General features: G+C 45.5%; 1 protein-coding gene across 13 annotated transcripts in view; it reads right to left on the reverse strand.

The window, feature by feature from the left end:
- LOC125640914 (endogenous retrovirus group K member 5 Gag polyprotein) overlaps positions 1–20,774 on the reverse strand; it is a 121,072-nt gene that overhangs the window by 60,299 nt on the left and 39,999 nt on the right. For 2 of the 13 annotated variants that reach the window (XM_075131608.1, XM_048860057.2), the window contains one exon: positions 17,187–17,228. The exons of the other annotated variants lie outside the window; for them this stretch is intronic. Coding sequence is in view for 1 of the 2 variants with exons in the window: in XM_048860057.2 (XP_048716014.2) it covers positions 17,187–17,228 (42 nt within the window). In the remaining variant the exon portion in view is untranslated. The remainder of the gene's footprint in view (positions 1–17,186; positions 17,229–20,774) is intronic. 13 annotated transcript variants of the gene reach the window in all.

A 20,774-nucleotide genomic window follows, 5' to 3' on the forward strand; every position in this document is an offset into this window, starting at 1 on the left:
AACCTTACTATAGTCTCACTACTTGCAAGATCTTACTATACACACACAGGTCAATTCATTACAATATCATAGCTAGTGATTCTAAGTAACAAAATAGGAAAGGAACTTGATCCTCTTAAAAAAAACTCTTGAAATAATCTTATTTTGAAAAGCATAGTCAAAAGTAACATTGTTACAATGTGATTGAGAATTTCCTGCAGATTCTAGATACATATTAGATAGATCTCTGAAGGGAGTGCAATTTAGGATTTTCCTTCCCCTGCCCACCCCCACAATTAGAGAAACATCAACTTGCAAGAGTATCAATTGCTGGACCTGCAACAAGATTTAACAAATACTATTCACTGTGCTGATATCAGTGAGTCCAACGGAGAAACCAAGGAAGTAAACGAATGATGGTCCCCACTCAGCACTCCTCACAAATGCTGTGAATTATACCTGATAGGTCGTGCGCAGTTCGAGTCTAGGCTGAGGCTCACGAACAAAGTCCACAACTGCAGAGTTCCCAAAGATATTAAGTTTATTACGCTCGAGCATGGTGCCCCCCTGCTAGTCAGAAGGGGACCCTGAATGCAGGTTATACAAAGATTATATACCTTTTAGCAAAGCATGTTGCCCTCATGCATTGGAAACCTTAGCCAATAGACAAACCCTTTCCTTATCTACCACCTATCCCTGCTAGGTACATTCCCCGTGCTAAACTATTACTTCAACTACACAACATGGTCCTAAAGCAATGCATCCGTAACCTTTCTTATCAGGATGGGGGGCCCACATCACAAGTCCGGGAGGCAGGGAGTTAGGAACAGCCAAAGAACAGAAACCGGGAGTCGAGACAGGCTGGAAACAAGGGGGAGGGTTTTCACAGGAATGCAGTATCTAAAGAACACTCCTCCTGGTGCATGATGTGCTTGCTTTTAGACAATGGTGGGCCCCAAACCAAAATGGAGTCACATATACTAACTTTTCCTTAACACAAAACTCTCATTGAAGTCATTTGGGAGTTTTGCTGAGTGAGGAATGCTGACAGGTCCATATGTTAACTTCAACTCCATTGAAAATGCTGTGGTGAAACTGCAATGTCTGCTAATAAAAACACACACACACACACACACACACAATATTTATATATTTTAAGAAGTTAAAAAAAAGTTTCAGGAAATTGTGTCATGAATCACAAACTGTCCAGCTAGGTGACTTCAGGGAATAAAGGGAAGAAGAGACTCACTGATGAGGTAAAGAGGAAATAATGGGAAATAATAATGCCTGTGAAATGTACCAGATTGGTGATCTTAGACTCTAAATTCCCTCCTGTGCCACAGAACTGTCACATCACAGGTAGTGGCAGTACGAGCTCCCACATTCTGACCCACCAGTGTGTTCCTAATTTGCAGCGGTAAGGTATAGGAAAGAATGGATAATTCAGTGTCTGGTCCATTCAGGCCCTGATCCAGGAAAGCATTCTGATTCAGAGCAGCACTTAAGCACAAGTTCAACTTTAAGCATACACTATGTCCAACTGGCTTTGCACAGGACTTCTTTTCTTGAAAGCAGTGCTTCATTTGTGCCAGGGCTTGGCAGTTCATAGCCCCAGAAGCTCTGGCCTCCTGGCCAGCAGCCACCATTCTCTGGCTGCCCAGTTCTGAACACAGCACCACCTCCAGCAGCAGCGCAGAAGTAAGGGTGGCAGTACACCATACCTCGCCACCCTCACTTCTGCACAGCCGCTGGTGGCAGCACCTTTAGAGCTGGGTGCCTGGCCAGCAGCCGCCACTCTCCTGGCCACCCAGCCAGTGCTTATTTTGTGCTAGCGCTTGCCAGGGCTGAGCCACGGCACCCTTTTTTATTACGAAGTGAGCACTGCCTGTGCTTTCCTGAACAAGGATGAATTTAAGATTGTGCTTACTTGTTTTCCTGAATCAGTGTCATAATCCATAATTTCTCTGCCGTGTAATCAGGACCAGCTGTGGGCTAGTTATTGTTGTCTGAACAGTTATCCAATGGGAAGTGGACTGAGATCACCAAATCATGAAATATGAGCCACTGTGCATCCAGAGGGTAAGTTTCAGGCTTTGTTGATTTGGGCTGAATTCAAGTCAATATTGTAGAGGAGGCGGGCACTTTATATCCTATTGCCAGACCCCTGTGTCATTCATTATCCCTCCCAGTCACAACAAGGAGGCAGATTAGTTTTGGTTCAGGCAGTCTTGCAAAATTCTACTACCCGCTCATCCAAGGTGAGCACTTGTTTGGCTTTTTTACAGGTAAATAAAATATTTGTTTTAACATTATCATTACTCATCAAGAGCAGATGAGATATTGTGTGCATGACAATTGCAAAGACTGGGTATATTCTGAAAGGAAACATAGGAAAATATTTTATGTATATGCTTCAAAAGAAAACAGTCTCTTACGAAAGGCAGGTTCTTATCATTTTCCACACACATATAATATATCCCATGCAGAACTGACCTTTCAGATAGATATTTTGACTGCATGTTCTAAGTAAATACAGCTAAGCCATCACACAAGTACAATTAATGTCAGTTCTGCTGAACAGTGATACTAAAAATAACATTAGTATCAGAAACTTTTGGAGAAAACCTCACTTCCTTTACAGAGATTTTATTTTCTATTCTGTCCATCACAATTCCTATGCAAAACCAAATTTCTGGTGTCTTCTATACTGAGATTCACTGAGCTAGAAAATGTAAGACAGGACTGTGCTGGGGTGCACCAATGGGTTGAGGAAAGGGGCAATAATAAGGATTTCAGCAAAAGGGAAGAATAATATTTTGCTTTTATTATATGTCACTTTTAATCTAAGGATCCAACAGACATTAAGGCTCAAGTCCTGGCACTGTTGAAGTAAATAGGAGTTTTGTTGTTGACTTCAAAAGAGCCAGGGTATCACCCTAAACCTCAGAACATGCCTGTGAGGAGGTATTATACTCCTCTGATAGGTAGGGTAAACTATGGCAAGAGGAATTAAATAACTTGCCCTCACATGGGTCTCAATTCAGCAAAGCATTTAGGGATGGACTTATGTACGCACATGCATAAATGCTTACTGAATAGGGATGGACTGCTAAACTGAGCCAGAGTCAGCCAGCCAGCGATATAACTGATAACAACCCAGGAGTCCTGTTGTCTAGGCTTGTGCCTTTTCGACTCAACAATGCTTCCTCTCTGAATTCAAGCGGTTAGATACTGAAATCTAGACTCTACTATAAACAGGACACAAATCCTGTAACAACAACCTTTCAAAGTCCACAAAGGGGCACCAGTCAAAAACATTTAGGCTCAACATCTAGGCTTTGAATAAAAGCTTAATGAATTTTCAGTTTCAATTAAAAGAGCGTCATGGATGATTTTAACATTCCTTTGCGGTATCTGCATACCAGTATCAGCAGTGTACTAGAGCATAAGAACCAGAACTGTAAAATAGACCAGCCTAGTTTCACGGAGTCAAATTCACTTATATCAGCATGAAACTAGAGTAATTCCACTGTCTGCAAAGGAAATATATATTCATACAAGTGTGCTGTACCAGAAGGTCATCACTGAGTTAAAGAGGCCCTGCAAGTTTAAAAAAAAAAAAAAAGGATTTATGCCCTATTTTGCTTCTCTAAGATGTACCCTCAATGAGACACTGGATTTCACTACTAAAAGCACCCCCTACTTCCTTTTTCATAGAATCATAGAATATCAGGGTTGGAAGGGACCTCAGGAAGTCATCTAGTCCAATCGCCTGCTCAAAGCAGGACCAATCCCCAACTAAATCATCCCAGCTTGGGCTTTGTCAAGCCTGACTTTAAAAACCTCTAAGCCCTGGTCTACACTAGGACTTTAGGTCGAATTTAGTAGCGTTAAATCGATGTAAACCTGCACCCGTCCACACAATGAAGCCCTTTATTTCGACTTAAAGGGCTCTTAAAATCGATTTCCTACTCCACCCCTGACAAGTGGATTAGCGCTTAAATCGACATTGCCGGCTCGAATTTGGGGTACTGTGGACACAATTCGATGGTATTGGCCTCCGGGAGCTATCCCAGAGTGCTCCATTATGACCGCTCTGGACAGCACTCTCAACTCAGATGCACTGGCCAGGTAGACAGGAAAAGAACCGTGAACTTTTGAATCTCATTTCCTGTTTGGCCAGCGTGGCAAGCTGCAGGTGACCATGCAGAGCTCATCAGCACAGGTGACCATGATGGAGTCCCAGAATCGCAAAAGAGCTCCAGCATGGACCAAACGGGAGGTACGGGATCTGATCGCTGTTTGGGGAGAGGAATCCGGGCTATCAGAACTCCGTTCCAGTTTTCGAAATGCCAAAACCTTTCTGAAAATCTCCCAGGGCATGAAGGACAGAGGCCATAACAGGGACCCGAAGCAGTGTCGCGTGAAACTGAAGGAGCTGAGGCAAGCCTACCAGAAAACCAGAGAGGCGAACAGCCGCTCTGGGTCAGAGCCCCAAACATGCCGCTTCTATGATGAGCTGCATGCCATTTTAGGGGGTTCAGCCACCACTACCCCAGCCGTGTTGTTTGACTCCTTCAATGGAGATGGAGGCAATACGGAAGCAGGTTTTGGGGACGAAGAAGATGATGAGGAGGAGGAGGTTGTAGATAGCTCACAGCAAGCAAGCGGAGAAACCGGTTTTCCCGACAGCCAGGAACTGTTTCTCACCCTAGACCTGGAGCCAGTACCCCCCGAACCCACCCAAGGCTGCCTCCTGGACCCAGCAGGCGGAGAAGGGACCTCTGGTGAGTGTACCTTTTAAAATACTATACATGGTTTAAAAGCAAGCATGTGAAAGGATTACTTTGCCCTGGCATTTGCGGTTCTCCTAGATGTAGTCCTAAAGCCTTTGCAAAAGGTTTCTGGGGAGGGCAGCCTTATTGCGTCCTTCATGGTAGGACACTTTACCACTCCAGGCCAGTAACACGTACTCGGGAAACATTGTAGAACACAGCATTGCAGTGTGTTTGCTGGCATTCAAACAACATCCGTTCTTTATCTCTCTGTGTTATCCTCAGGAGAGTGAGATATAATTCATGGTCACCTGGTTGAAATAGAGTGCTTTTCTTCAGGGGACACTCAGAGGAGCCCATTCCTGCTGGGCTGTTTGCCTGTGGCTAAACAGAAATGTTCCCCGCTGTTAGCCACAGGGAGGGGAGAAGGTTGAGGGGGTAGTCACGCGGTGGGAGGAGGCAAAATGCGACCTTGTAACGAAAGCACATGTGCTATGTATGTAATGTTAACAGCAAGGTTTACCCTGAAAGACTGTAGCCACTGTTTTATAAAATGTGTCTTTTTAAATACCGCTGTCCCTTTTTTTTCTCCACCAGCTGCATGTGTTTCAATGATCACAGGATCTTCTCCTTCCCAGAGGCTAGTGAAGCTTAGAAAGAAAAAAAAACGCACTCGCGATGAAATGTTCTCCGAGCTCATGCTGTCCTCCCACACTGACAGAGCACAGACGAATGCGTGGAGGCAAATAATGTCAGAGTGCAGGAAAGCACAAAATGACCGGGAGGAGAGGTGGCGGGCTGAAGAGAGTAAGTGGCGGGCTGAAGAGACGGCTGAAGCTGAAAGGTGGCGGCAGCGTGATGAGAGGAGGCAGGATTCAATGCTGAGGCTGCTGCAGGACCAAACCAGTATGCTCCAGTGTATGGTTGAGCTGCAGCAAAGGCAGCTGGAGCACAGATTGCCACTGCTGCCCCTCTGTAACCAACCGCCCTCCTCCCCAAGTTCCATAGCCTCCACACCCAGACGCCCAAGAACGCGGTGGGGGGGCCTCCGGCCAACCAGCCACTCCACCACAGAGGGTTGCCCAAAAAAAGAAGGCTGTCATTCAATAAATTTTAAAGTTGTAAACTTTTAAAGTGCTGTGCTTAAAGTGCTGTGTGGCATTTTCCTTCCCTCCTCCACCACCCCTCCTGGACTACCTTGGTAGTCATCCCCCTATTTGTGTGATGAATGAATAAAGAATGCATGAATGTGAAGCAGAAATGACTTTATTGCCTCTGCAAGCAATGATTGAAGGGAGGAGGGTCGGGTGGTTAGCTTACAGGGAAGTAGAGTGAACCAAGGGGCGGGGGGTTTCATCAAGGAGAAACAAACAGAACTTTCACACCATAGCCTGGCCAGTCATGAAACTGGTTTTCAAAGCTTCTCTGATGCGTACCGCGCCCTCCTGTGCTCTTCTAACCGCCCTGGTGTCTGGCTGCGCGTAACCAGCAGCCAGGCGATTTGCCTCAACCTCCCACCCCGCTATAAACATCTCCCCCTTACTCTCACAGATATTGTGGAGCACACAGCAAGCAGTAATAACAGTGGGAATATTGGTTTCGCTGAGGTCTAAGCGAGTCAGTAAACTGCGCCAGCGCGCCTTTAAACGTCCAAATGCACATTCTACCACCATTCTGCACTTGCTCAGCCTGTAGTTGAACAGCTCCTGACTACTGTCCAGGCTGCCTGTGTACGGCTTCATGAGCCATGGCATTAAGGGGTAGGCTGGGTCCCCAAGGATACATATAGGCATTTCAACATCCCCAACAGTTATTTTCTGGTCTGGGAATAAAGTCCCTTCCTGCAGCTTTTGAAACAGACCAGAGTTCCTGAAGATGCGAGCATCATGCACCTTTCCCAGCCATCCCACGTTGATGTTGGTGAAACGTCCCTTGTGATCCACCAGAGCTTGCAGCACTATCGAAAAGTACCCCTTGCGGTTTATGTACTCGGCGGCTTGGTGCTCCGGTGCCAAGATAGGGATATGGGTTCCGTCTATAGCCCCACCACAGTTAGGGAATCCCATTGCAGCAAAGCCATCCACTATGACCTGCACATTTCCCAGGGTCACTACCCTTGATATCAGCAGATCTTTGATTGCGTGGGCTACTTGCATCACAGCAGCCCCCACAGTAGATTTGCCCACTCCAAATTGATTCCCAACTGACCGGTAGCTGTCTGGCGTTGCAAGCTTCCACAGGGCTATCGCCACTCGCTTCTCAACTGTGAGGGCTGCTCTCATCTTGGTATTCATGCACCTCAGGGCAGGGGAAAGCAAGTCACAAAGTTCCATGAAAGTGCCCTTACGCATGCGAAAGTTTCGCAGCCACTGGGAATCGTCCCAGACCTGCAACACTATGCGGTCCCACCAGTCTGTGCTTGTTTCCCGAGCCCAGAATCGGCGTTCCACAGCATGAACCTGCCCCATTAGCACCATGATGCATGCATTGGCAGGGCCCATGCTTTCAGAGAAATCTGTGTCCATGTCCTGATCACTCACGTGACCGCGCTGACGTCGCCTCCTCGCCCGGGATCGCTTTGCCAGGTTCTGGTGCTGCATATACTGCTGGATAATGCGTGTGGTGTTTAATGTGCTCCTAATTGCCAAAGTGAGCTGAGCGGCCTCCATGCTTGCCTTGGTATGGCGTCCGCACAGAAAAAAGGCGTGGAACGATTGTCTGCCGTTGCTCTGACGGAGGGAGGGGCGACTGACGACACGGCTTACAGGGTTGGCTTCAGGGAGCTAAAATCAACAAAGGGGGTGCCTGTACATCAAGGAGTATTTCAGGCAGGACTGCACGGAGGGTTCCAATAAGAAATGGTGCACCTAAGTTATCGTTCTTATTGGAACAAGGAGGTTAGCCTGGCCTCTGATTGATACATGGCTAGATTTACCTCGCTGCACCTTCTCTGTGAGTGACTGCAGTGTGATCTAGAGGAATCATGCAAACGGGGGAAGTCCCGGATGACTGGAAAAAGGCTAATGTAGTGCCAATCTTTAAAAAAGGGAAGAAGGAGGATCCTGGGAACTACAGGCCAGTCAGCCTCACCTCAGTCCCTGGAAAAATCATGGAGCAGGTCCTCAAAGAATCAATCCTGAAGCACTTGCAGGAGAGGAAAGTGATCAGAAACAGCCAGCATGGATTCACCAAGGGAAGGTCATGCCTGACTAATCTAATCGCCTTTTATGATGAGATTACTGGTTCTGTGGATGAAGGGAAAGCAGTGGATGTATTGTTTCTTGACTTTAGCAAAGCTTTTGACACGGTCTCCCACAGTATTCTTGTCAGCAAGTTAAGGAAGTATGGGCTGGAAGAATGCACTATAAGGTGGGTAGAAAGCTGGCTAGATTGTCGGGCTCAACGGGTAGTTATCAATGGTTCCATGTCTAGTTGGCAGCCGGTATCAAGTGGAGTGCCCCAAGGGTCGGTCCTGGGGCCGGTTTTGTTCAATATCTTCATAAATGATCTGGAGGATGGTGTGGATTGCACTCTCAGCAAATTAGCGGATGATACTAAACTGGGAGGAGTGGTAGATACGCTGGAGGGGAAGGATAGGATACAGAAGGACCTAGACAAATTGGAGGATTGGGCCAAAAGAAATCTGATGAGGTTCAATAAGGATAAGTGCAGGGTCCTGCACTTAGGACGGAAGAACCCAATGCACAGCTACAGACTAGGGACCGAATGGCTAGGCAGCAGTTCTGCGGAAAAGGACCTAGGGGTGACAGTGGACGAGAAGCTGGATATGAGTCAGCAGTGTGCCCTTGTTGCCAAGAAGGCCAATGGCATTTTGGGATGTATAAGTAGGGGCATAGCGAGCAGATCGAGGGACATGATCGTTCCCCTCTATTCGACATTGGTGAGGCCTCATCTGGAGTACTGTGTCCAGTTTTGGGCCCCACACTTCAAGAAGGATGTGGATAAATTGGAGAGAGTCCAGCGAAGGGCAACAAAAATGATTAGGGGTCTGGAACACATGAGTTATGAGGAGAGGCTGAGGGAGCTGGGATTGTTTAGCCTGCAGAAGAGAAGAATGAGGGGGGATTTGATAGCTGCTTTCAACTATCTGAAAGGGGGTTCCAAAGAGGATGGCTCTAGACTGTTCTCAATGGTAGCAGATGACAGAACGAGGAGTAATGGTCTCAAGTTGCAGTGGGGGAGGTTTAGATTGGATATTAGGAAAAACTTTTTCACTAAGAGGGTGGTGAAACACTGGAATGCGTTACCTAGGGAGGTGGTAGAATCTCCTTCCTTAGAGGTTTTTAAGGTCAGGCTTGACAAAGCCCTGGCTGGGATGATTTAACTGGGATTTGGTCCTGCTTCAAGCAGGGGGTTGGACTAGATGACCTTCTGGGGTCCCTTCCAACCCTTATATTCTATGATTCTATGAATGAGTCCCCTAGACAGGGGAGGAGGCAAATGAGTACAAAACAAATCTGGTCTATTTCTTGTTCTGAGCCACTCCATCTATCTTTTACATCTTTGGCTGGCAGCAGACGGTGCAGAAGGACTGCATGCCATCCACATCTCATGGCTGCTCGGCAGAAGATGGTACAGTACGACTGCTAGCAGTCCGTATCGCCTGCCCGCTCACCATAAGACGGTTCAATAGGACTGACTGCAGGACTAAAGAGAATGACCTGGTCAAGTCACTCCAAATTTAGTCCCTGCACCCATGTCTGCCCAGGTGCTCCCAGCCGACGTGGCCAGGAGCACCTCGGACATGACGATGACGGCTACCAGTCGTACTGTACCGTCTGCTGCCACAAGGCAAGGGGTTGCTGCTACTGTGTAGCAATGCCGTACCGCGTCTGCCAGCACCCAGGAGACATAGGGTGACGGTTTCCTGAGCGGGCTCCATGCTTGCAGTGGTATGGCGTCTGCACAGGTAACTCAGGAAAAAAGGCGCGAAATGATTGTCTGCCCTTGCTTTCACGGAGGGAGGGAGGGAACGGGGGCCTGACGATATGTACCCAGAACCACCCGCGACAATGTTTTAGCCCCATCAGGCATTGGGATCTCAACCCAGAATTCCAATGGGCAGCAGAGACTGCGGGAACTGTGGGATAGCTACCCACAGTGCAACGCTCCGGAAGTCGACTCTAGCCTCGGTACTGTGGAAACGCTCCGCCGAGTTAATGCACTTAATGCACTTAGAGCATTTTCTGTGGGGACACACACACTCGAATATATAAAACCGATTTCTAAAAAAACGACTTCTATAAATTCGACCTTATTCCGTAGTGTAGACATACCCTAAGGAAGCAGATTCCACCACCTCCCTAGGTAAACCATTCTAGTGCTTCACCACGCTCCTAGCGAAAAAGTTTTTCCTAATATCCAACCTAAACCTCCCCCACTGCAACTTGAGACCATTACTCCTTGTTCTGTCATCTGCTACCACTGAGAACAGTCTAGATCCATCCTTTTTGGAACCCCCTTTTAGGTAGTTGAAAGCAGATATCAAATCCTCCCTCATTCTTCTCTTCTGCAGACTAAATAATCCGAGTTCCCTCAGCCTCTCCTCATAAATCATGTGCTCCAGCCCCCTAATCATTTTTGCTGCCCTCTGCTGGACTCTTTCCAATTATTCCACATCCTTCTTATAGTGTGGGGCCCAAAACTGGACACGGTACTCCAGATGAGGCCTCACCGATGCTGAATAGAGGGGAATGATCACGTTCCTCGATCTGCTGGCAATGCTCCTACTTATACAGCCCAAAATGCTGTTACTCTTCTTGGCAATAAGGGCCCACTGTTGACTTACATCCAGCTTCTCGTCCACTGTAACCTCTAGGTCCTTTTCTGCAGAACTGCTGCCTAGCCACTCGGGCCCTAGTCTGTAGCAGTGCATTGGATTCTTCCGTCCTAAGTGCAGGACTCTGCACTTGTCCTTGTTGAACCTCATCAGATTTCTTTTGGCCCAATCCTCTAATTTGTCTAGGTCCCTCTGTATCCTATCCCTCCCCTCCAGCGTATCTACCACTCCTCCCAGTTTAGTATCATCCGCAAATTTGCTGAGAGTGCAATCCACGCCATCCTCCAGATCATTAATCAAGATATTGAACAAAACCGGCCCCAGGACCGACCCTTGAGGCACTCCGCTTGATACCGGCTGCCAACTAGACATGGAGCCATTGATCACTACCCGTTGAGCCCGATGATCTAGCCAGCTTTCTATCCACCTTATAGTCCATTCATCCAGCCCATACTTCTTTAACTTGCTTGCAAGAATACTGTGGGAGACTGAGTCAAAAGCTTTGCTAAAGTCAAGGAATAACACGTCCACTGCTTTCCCCTCATCCACAGAGCCAGTTTTCTCATCATAGAAGGCAATTAGGTTAGTCAGGCATGACTTGCTCTTGGTGAATCCATGCTGACTGTTCCCGATCACTTTCCTCTCCTCTAAGTGCTTCAAAATGTATTATATTATATAAATATATACACACACAGTAAAAGTTTTAAACAAACAATTTAATACTGTACACAGCAATGATGATTGTGAAGCTTGGTTGAGGTGGTGAAGTCAGAGGATGGAAGGGGGTGGGATATTTCCCAGGGAATGCGTTACTGCTAAATAATGAACTACCGTTTGGCTGAGCCCTCAAGGGTTAACACACTGTTGTTAATGTAGCCTCACACTACAAGGCAGCAGGAATGGAGGGCAGGGACACAGCAAGCATGGCAGACAAGAGACAGAGACACACACCCTGTGTATGAGAGAGAAATAGATGTGCACTGCCCCTTTAAGTAAGCTGATCTCATTTTTAAGTGGCTCAGGAAGTTGAGACAGCAGCTGCTGCCCTAAGCTCTCTCTGTCTCTCTCTGTCCATGTCCCCAGCATACTCTATATAGAGAAGGGGTAAGTGGCGTGCAGGGGAGAGGGCGACACCCTGACATTAGCCCCCCCCACCCCTCCCTTTCTTCCCCTCCATCCCCGCACAGCAAGCAGGAGGCTCCGGGGAGCATCTCCAAGGCAGAGGGCAGGAGCAGCACATGGCAGTTGGGGGAGGGATATCTGAACTGCTGGCAATTGGTAGCCTGCTGAGCAGCTGCTGCACAGGAACTTCGGGGAGCGGGGAGTTGATAGGGGGGCTGCCGGTCCACCCTGGTTCCAAGCCCCCACCAGCTAGCTGCAACGGGCTGCGCTTCCTGCAAGCAGTGGACAAAACAGGCAGCTGCCAGACGTTAGAAGGTGTTAGATGCTAGACGTTGCACAACTTTAAACGAGCATGTTCCCTAATTGATCAGCAACGTAACAACGAAACAACATTAACCGGACGACTTTAAGTGAGGAGTTCCTGTACTTCCCTGGATCCTTCTTCTTCCCTTTTTTAAAGATGGGCACTACATTAGCCTGTTTCCAGTCATCCAGGACTTCCCCGGTTTGCCCTGAGTTTTCAAAGACAATGGCCAATGGCTCTGCAATCACATCTGCCAACTCCTTTAGCACTCTCGGATGCAGCGCATCCGGCCCCATGGACTTGTGTTCGTCCAGCTTTTCTAAATAGTCCTGAACCACTTCTTTCTCCACAGAGGGCTGGTCACTTCCTCCCCATACTGTACTGCCCAGTACAGTAATCTGGGAACTGACCTTGTTCGTGAAGACAGAGGCGAAAAAAGCACTGAGTACATTAGCTTTTTCCACATCCTCTGTCACTAGGTTGCCTCCTCCATTCAGTAAGGAGACCACACTTTCCTTGGCTTTCTTCTTGTTCCTAACATACCTGAAGAAACCCTTCTTGTTACTCTTAACATCTCTTGCTAGCTGCAACGCCAAGTGTGATTTGGCCTTCCTGATTTCACTCCTTCATGCCTGAGCAATATTTTTATACTCCTCCCTGGTCATTTGTCCAATCTTTTTCACGCATATGGTAGTGATTATATTATTTAAGTTACTTTAAAAATGTGGTTTCTTAGCACAGTCCCCAAACAGACACAATGTGGGCTCTTTTCTCAGTTCAGTGCTTGAGAATGTATGTAGGTAACTCCCATTAAAGCTAGTTTCTTCATTTAACCCCGATAAAAATCATCTAAATTTGAATGAATAAAATTCCCCAAATATCTCCAAGAGACTATACCTCTGCCCTTAAAAAAAATAAAGCTCAGACAAGATTGTGTCTATTTTAAGCTGATTTTAGCTGCCTACCCAGCAGGTGACATTGTAACTCCCACTACAGCCTCTGTGTGTGGTAGCATACAGAAAATGTAAAAGCCCTGCAATTGGCTGGGGGAGAATTCCGTTGACAGGAGGGGAGCAGCAGAACAGTCCATAGGCAGACCTGGCATAGGAAAGGGTACACCCTGAAGTAGAGCAATTCCAGAGGACAAAAGCAGGATGGATTGATTTAAGTCACCAAGTGGAAAGCCTCGATTTAAATCATCAATTTTAATTAACTTTTCCATTTGAACTTCAGTTATTTTCTAAAGAACCCTCACTGGTTGATATAACTATTAAAACACATTAATTTATAACAAAATAGAGCCTTTACACTAGATTTGGTAGATCTTTTTTCTACCTAGGAGGGTACACTGTAAGTATCTATGATTTTTTAATATAACTCAGTATTTTCAGATTCTTACTAATTGTACATTTTTAGTATGACAGAAAATGGCAAATGATACATTTGCTTATATACTAGATCATTAACTTTTTGCTCATGATTTTCAAGCTGCATTAGGACAGTAACTGGAATTTAATTAAACATACGAAACAGCACAAAATTTATTTGTGTTAAAACAACCTTAAAATATTTTGGATACATAGACTTCTCTTATATAAACGTATTTCACATTACAAGTACATAATTTATTAAACAGAGGGATTAACTATAATCGGTGAATTAAACTGATGATTTCAGGTCAGCCTGGGAAATTTTTCAAATATGCCTTTGTGAAAGAGACTCAAACTTAAATTCCTAGGCTCGTCTAAATCTCTTGAAAATGAAATAGTTTCTTAAGTTACTTAGGCTGACCTATTGTGCCATATTTATAAAGCTTGACCTCAAATGTTAGAAGCTTTTGCCCTTGATTCCTTCTTTATATAGAAAAGGAAACTTTATCTCAAAGTCTTTTTTAAATAGGCTCATGAATTCAGCATCTTTAAGTGTTTTAAGAAAAGAAAAGGAGTACTTGTGGCACCTTAGAGACTAACCAATTTATTTGAGCATGAGCTTTCGTGAGCTACAGCTCACTTCATCGGAAGTAGCTCACGAAAGCTCATGCTCAAATAAATTGGTTAGTCTCTAAGGTGCCACAAGTACTCCTTTTCTTTTTGCGAATACAAACTAACACGGCTGTTACTCTGAAACCTGTTTTAAGAAAGTATAATAAATGTAAGCATTCACATATTATATATTAAATTCAGATTTCATTTTAAACAGGTTAATTTTTAAAAAGAAAAAATATATAATTTAAATAAAATCCAAAGACTCTGATTTAAATTAAAAAATTATTTTTTAATTATCAATTTTTATTCACTCTGGTTAAAAATTATTTAAAGCCACCTTTGCCCCACTCCCTCACTCCACCCCAGGTTGAATCTTCTTTGTTGCATCTTCAGAAGGTGCAGTAAATGGGTCTTACACTGTTTGTAAAGAAGAGTATAAGCTTACAGCACCCTAAGAGAACAGTACTAATCAGAGCCATCCTGTCCATAAGATGGACTGGGGCAACCGCCCCAGTCTCCACACTTTGGGGGGGGCCACGCTTCAGGACGCGGGGTCCAGGGCAGCCAAGGGAGTGAGCGGGGGGCCTGGCGCTGGCAGCAGCGAGTGACCTGGCCCCAATCCGCCCCACTCCACCCCGCTGGCCCCCGGCGTCACTTGGGGGAGGGGGTGGAAGCCAGAAAGAGGTGAGGCAGGTGCGGGGGTTGAGGGAAGGGGTGGAATGGGGTGGGAAGTGGGTGGAGCACGGGCCGGAAGAGGTGGGGTGGGGGCAGGGCAGGGGCATTGGGGGAAGGGGTGGAGTGGGGCAGGGCCTGGGCTGGAAGGTGGGTGGGCTGGCCAGGGCCCCACACACACCTGGGGACAGCCCTGGTACTAATTAATAAAAATATATGAATTTAACTGGGGAAGTAGGAAAAAAGGGTTCATTACAATTGCTAGTTTTGTACAAGTGGTAGATTCTCACGCAATAATTCATATTGTCTTGTGATCTCAAGGTTTGGCATACAAAACTGAAAACAGTTATATACTTCTTTGCAGCAGCATCTCTGATTCCTAAGTCAAACACTAACATTTTCCAATTATGACCACAAAGTAACTTATTAACAAAAATTAGCTTCACTAAAATCAGAAAACATTACCTTATTATGATCCTTTTTGCAAACCTCATGTAACATTGTGATAGGGCGGCTGCCCCTCACTGGCAGAAAAGGCGTTAAAAGCAGCCCCAGAGCAGCAGCGCCGGAGGCAGCCAATTAGAAAGGCGCTGAAAGAAGCAGCCAATCACCAGGCAGGCTCATATAAGAAGGGCTGGAAAGCAGTAGCTGACTGGAGGTTGAGGGGAGAAGACCAGGCGCTGAGAAGGAGGGCCAGCACCTGGGACAAAGCAGTGCTACAAGCAAGGACCAGGGGAGCTAGAGAGAGCTCCTACCTGGCTGCAAAGGCCTTCAGGCTGAGGCCCTGAGGTAAGGGAAGAAGAGGGTTATGGAGCCACATGGGAAGCAGCCCCAGGACAATGGAGTGCAGTTGCCACTGAGAGAAGTGACTGGACAGAAATTGCAGGTCACCCCAGAAGGGAGTAACACAGAGTGTGGCACAGCTGGAGGGCAGTTTTACTGAAGAAGACACTGCAGTCCTGGGAGTGGCAGAGGTCCTGGAACAAAAGTGATGGTGGCAAGGCACCACCAGAGGAGGGAGCACTGGCGAACAGAGTTAATCCCCAGGACAGCCAGCAGAAGGCGCCATAGTGGTGAGTGAGCCCCATCACAGACATACACAGTAGAAATATACTGGACTCTACAGACATAATCAAATACTGAGTAATGCTATAGTGTTTTTGAATCATAAATAGACAATGCCTTTAAAAAGCACCACCCCATTTGAGCTCCATTATACATGCATGCACAAAGAATACAGTCAACTCCAACCCTGCCAATTGCACCTATGATCTTGTGCAGTGCGTGATATTGCAAAACTAGGAACACAAGAATAGACCAGTGCTGCATCCAGCCCAGTATCCTGTCTCTGACATTGGCCAATACCATATGCTTCAAACGAAGGTACAACAAACAATGCAGTAGACATTTAGGGAATAGCCTGTTCACAGGAAAAACTTCTTTCTAGCCTCCATTAGTTAAAAGATGGCTTGTGCCCTGAAGCATATGAGACATTCTATGGTAATAAAATATATGGAACTCTATAGTGTCTGGTAGCGCAGAAGTGAGTATTTTTGTTACTAGTGTAATCTCTCCAAGTCCCATTTTATAAGTCTGTGTGAAGCATGGAAGCATAAGCACTGACTCCATGGGTGCTCTGGGGCTAGCGCACCCATGGGGAAAAAATGGTGGGTGCTAAGCACCCCCGGCAGCCCCCCTATTAGCTTTCCTGCACTGCCCCAGCACCTCCTGCCCACCGGAGGGCCCCACAGATCAGTGCCTCCCCCCCTCCCTCCCTGCGCCTCCTGCCCACCACAATCAGCTGTTTCACAGCATGCAGGAAGCTGAGGGGAGGAGCGAGGATGCGGAGTGCTTGGGAGAGGGGGTGGAGTGCGGGCAGGAAGAGGCAGGGCAGGGGTGGGCCTTCAGGGAAGGGGTGGAGTGGGGGCAGGGCAGAGCGTGGGCAGCGGGGGACCTTGGAGTAAGGGGTGGAGTGGGGGCGGGGCCTGAGGCAAAGCCAGGGGTTGAGCACCCCCCGGCACTCTGGAAAGCCAGCACTTGTGTACGGAAGTGTAGATAGTTTTGAGAGACGGAAGTCACACACTGACATAGTCCAACAACAAAGATGACATCAGAAATGAGAGACGCACCAACTGCCACACCCAGTGACTACCGAAAACCTAAAGAGGTTTGGTGTAGCACCTGTACAGTGTTCTTGTTACTGTAGAAATCTCAAGACAGCTATGCCATACAAAATGCAAGATGGTTTCCATTCTAAAAGTGAAAGTGACAGGACTCAAAACACCAGCTGAAGTTATTCAGAAAAATCAGACTGGCTATATTATGAAGCAAGGCAGCATTATGGCAAACCCGTCAGAAAGAGTGGATGGACACTGAGAAGGACTAAGGAATATGGAGAAATGTAGCAACAAGAAGGAGGAAAATGTGAAAGGAGAATCTCAACCCACCCTTAGGTTAGGATGAATAGACTGAGAAGAGGCCCAGGACACACAGTACCCTGACAAACAAATGAAAAGGAAGCACTGAAAGAGGAACAAGAGGCAAATTACCTTGACTGATGCCTTGATGGTGAGGAGTGAGAGCTGGGTTATCTATGACACAGAAAGATAACAATGATATCTCTGCAAGGACATACTGTTCTGTAGCAGAAAAAAAGCAAGCATTAAGAATAAGGAAGGAGCACTGATGCACTTAAAGGGAACCTGGAAAGCAAAACCCTAAACAGAATTAAGCACAGAAATGTTTGCTTCACTAGCAATGCATATAAGTTAAGCTGTGAGGTTTGTCCCCTATTTGTGCTAAATTTTTTAGTTTGCTTTTTCATGTCTACCTCCTTGACAAGCTGCAAGTGTGTTTCTCCCCTCCTTTGCTGTATGTGGAAGCTTCAGACAAAATCCCCTGGGCTACATATGTTTGCTTAATCCATACAACAGAGAAGAGCTAAGAGACACAATCTTGTCTTCCGAAAAGAAAGAACTTTGTACAGATTCATCAGTGGGAGGGACAGAGTTGTCAGGGTGCAGCACTGAAGTTCTGTAATCATAACAGGTGACAGATGTGTGTGAGGGATTCCTGGAGGAAACAGGGCTGAGGTTTCTGCATCCTGCAGTCTCTCTGATTTGTTTCATTGTGGCAAGAAATTCTTTTCCTTCTCACTCTCCTGTATGTGAACTTACTTCTGAAGCAGCAGAAGAGCTTTGCCAGCTAGTAGCTTGAACCTGAACTCTCTTTCTGCAGTAGAAGATATGAAGACAGAGATTTGCAGCTTCAGGTTCCTGAGTCCCAGCAATCCCTTGTGTACATTTGTCTTGAAAGAATGGAAGAAGATGGCTTTCTTTTGAGTGTTGTGTTGGGAAACAAGATGCATGCCTGCAAGATGAATACCTTGTATTCCTCCTATAGTATTTTATTTCTGTGAATATCCGATTTCATGACTTTCTAGTAATATTCACCAAGCTCATTATCAGAAGCAAGCTCCCCACAGACCTGGACACACCACCTCAAAGTGGCACCAGACCCTGACAGAACAACAGATATGTAAAACCTGCCAACGTATCTGCACTGCTACAATGATCAACACTTCCCACAACACACCTTTCAGATCCATGGGCCCAACACGTGTCTATCACAACATGTGATGTACCTCATCCAGTGCACTAAATGCCCCAACAGCAGCTATGTGGGTGAAACCTCCACACTCTCAAATGAACTCACACAGGAAAATGATAAAAGACGACAAAAAACACCCCACTCACCTGTGGGTGAACACTTTTCAAACCAATGACTTTATATCTGACCTATCAGTCCTCATCTTCAAAGGAAACCTGCACAACACTTTCAAAAAACGAGCCTGGGAGCTTAAATTCATAACTCTGCTAGACACTAAAAATCATGGACTGAACAGAGACACTGGATTTATGGCTTATTACAACAATCTGTAACCCACTAACCCCCTCTTTTTGTGCTATGACTGCAGAGGTGTTAACAGGCCACTCTACCTTGAATGGTCCCTTATAATGTGTGCTAACTGCTTTTGCTAACAATCTGTTCCACCTTACATTTAGCTGTGATACTGGGAGCACCTTTCATAGAGACCTGAAAAAGAGCTCCATGTAGCTCGAAAGCTTGTCTCTCTCACCAACAGAAGTTGGTCCAGTAAAAGATATTACCTCACCCACCTTCTCTTTCTACTTTCTAATAACTCAAACAATAATAAAGTTTTGCAAATATAATTTGATTTCCTTACAGTAGACCTTAAATACTTATTATTATTCTCTGTCCAGTTCATTTTAAGCAAAGTTACTTAATAACACAGCATCAGTCTTAATACTAATAAATATTATATATTCCCTCCCAACTGTTTGATCTCCTTCTAACTTTTCTATGTTAATGAATCACATCCTTTGTCTGCTTTCTGTGACGTAAGGGACAAAGGGTCATGTCATTTTTTTTCACTTATAATGAGGACAAAAATCAAAAGGTAGAACTTCACCAATGCCAAGTACCTGACATACTCCTTTCTCCCTCTCTTGTATAGACATACACACAAACGAGCCTCTGAGAACCATATACAGCTTCCTGCCACCTATCAGGACTTTGATTTTATAAACATAGGGAGTATATTTAAACAATAGTGTATTTTATATCACTGTATCTAGCCAAGGAAACTAATTTTTAAGCTTTGTTATTATTTCTCAATCTATAAATGTGCTCTTCATTAGTACCACACCCAGAAACTTTAGAATTCAATTTGCATACTTGTCATCTCTTTGCCTTTTTATCAGCCTATGAAGACTTCTCCATTTTTATGGATGAATTCTTTAACATCGCTTACAGCACCCAAGTCTGAATTTAGAATCTTCTTCCACACTAGTGTTTCCTTAGGCGGATCCTCCATCATACTCCAGAATCTGGATGTGCCATATAGAAACCTGTAATAAAGGTGAGTTGTTCCACTACCAACACCATTACCAGGAGCCAAAACGGCAATGTGCAGAAGTTAGATGTTGAACCACTTTTCTCCATGTAACAAGAGCAGGTTTAAAGAGAAGATTTCCGTGCCATGTGGCATGGTGAAGACATATTCCCAGTTTTCTCCTGCTCTTTCACAATGCATATTTATAGGCTGCTGAATTCAGCTGAATGAATATTCCATAGGTGGAACTGTATGATTATCCTTAAAAGTCTAATATAGGCATTTTCTTTCCTTTGTTTCTGACAAACAGGGAAAAGCACACTCCATTAAATTCCTCCTGGCTAGTACAGTTTCCATTATCGGTTCTTAAGGCCTATCTACACTACCTCACAGTTTGGAGTAAGGGGAGGTGACTAGCAGTGCACACCAAAGTGCTGCACTATAACTCCACTGTGTGGACACTTCATGCACAAACTTAAAGGTCCTGAGTTCACGGTGCAAATTATGTAATATTGAATATATACAAACACATATATAAACACAGAAATAAAACCCTGCGAGCAAGTGATGACATACCTGAATTAACAATTTAATCAGTTTTTAATAAAACTCTTAACATAAAAGCCACATCATGGTCCCAATACACTATTCATTTACATAGGTGTAAATCAGGAGTAACATCACTGAAGTCAAAGGATTTATGTAGGAATAAAAGCAGAGCCAGTATTACCATGTTGAAAGGGAAACCCAAATTCATTGAGGTGCTCATAGGGCTGTCAAGGAATTAATTGTGGCCCTTGATTCTCCGGGTTGATCTGCACTCCCTTGAGAACTAGCCCTTAGCACAGCTGGAGCACAGCATGCTTTAGCCACACTACCAGAACTGTCAATCTCAAGTATTTAAAATTATGAGATTGGTTTAAAGACCATGAAATTTTAAAACAAATAATACATGTGAGGTTCTTTCTGTTTACCTTCTGGCTGTTTAGACTTTAGGGTTCACATTTTTAAACTTTTCTCTGTAGTCCTACATCTCTCCCACCTCAACATGCCCAGGTGCTGTGGCAGAAGTGGGTAATGGTGCAAGAGTCAGTTATGCCCCTGTATACTGGTGGATGGGATCATCAGCCTGGGACAAACAATCAGACACACCCAGTTCCATTTACAGCCCCTTTTCTCAAGACTCTGTTTATATTCCAACACAAAACAAAGGAAATGCAGC

This window comes from Caretta caretta, chromosome 8 (genome assembly GCF_965140235.1).
Source record: "Caretta caretta isolate rCarCar2 chromosome 8, rCarCar1.hap1, whole genome shotgun sequence".
In the NCBI taxonomy this organism is placed as follows: Eukaryota; Metazoa; Chordata; order Testudines; family Cheloniidae; genus Caretta; species Caretta caretta.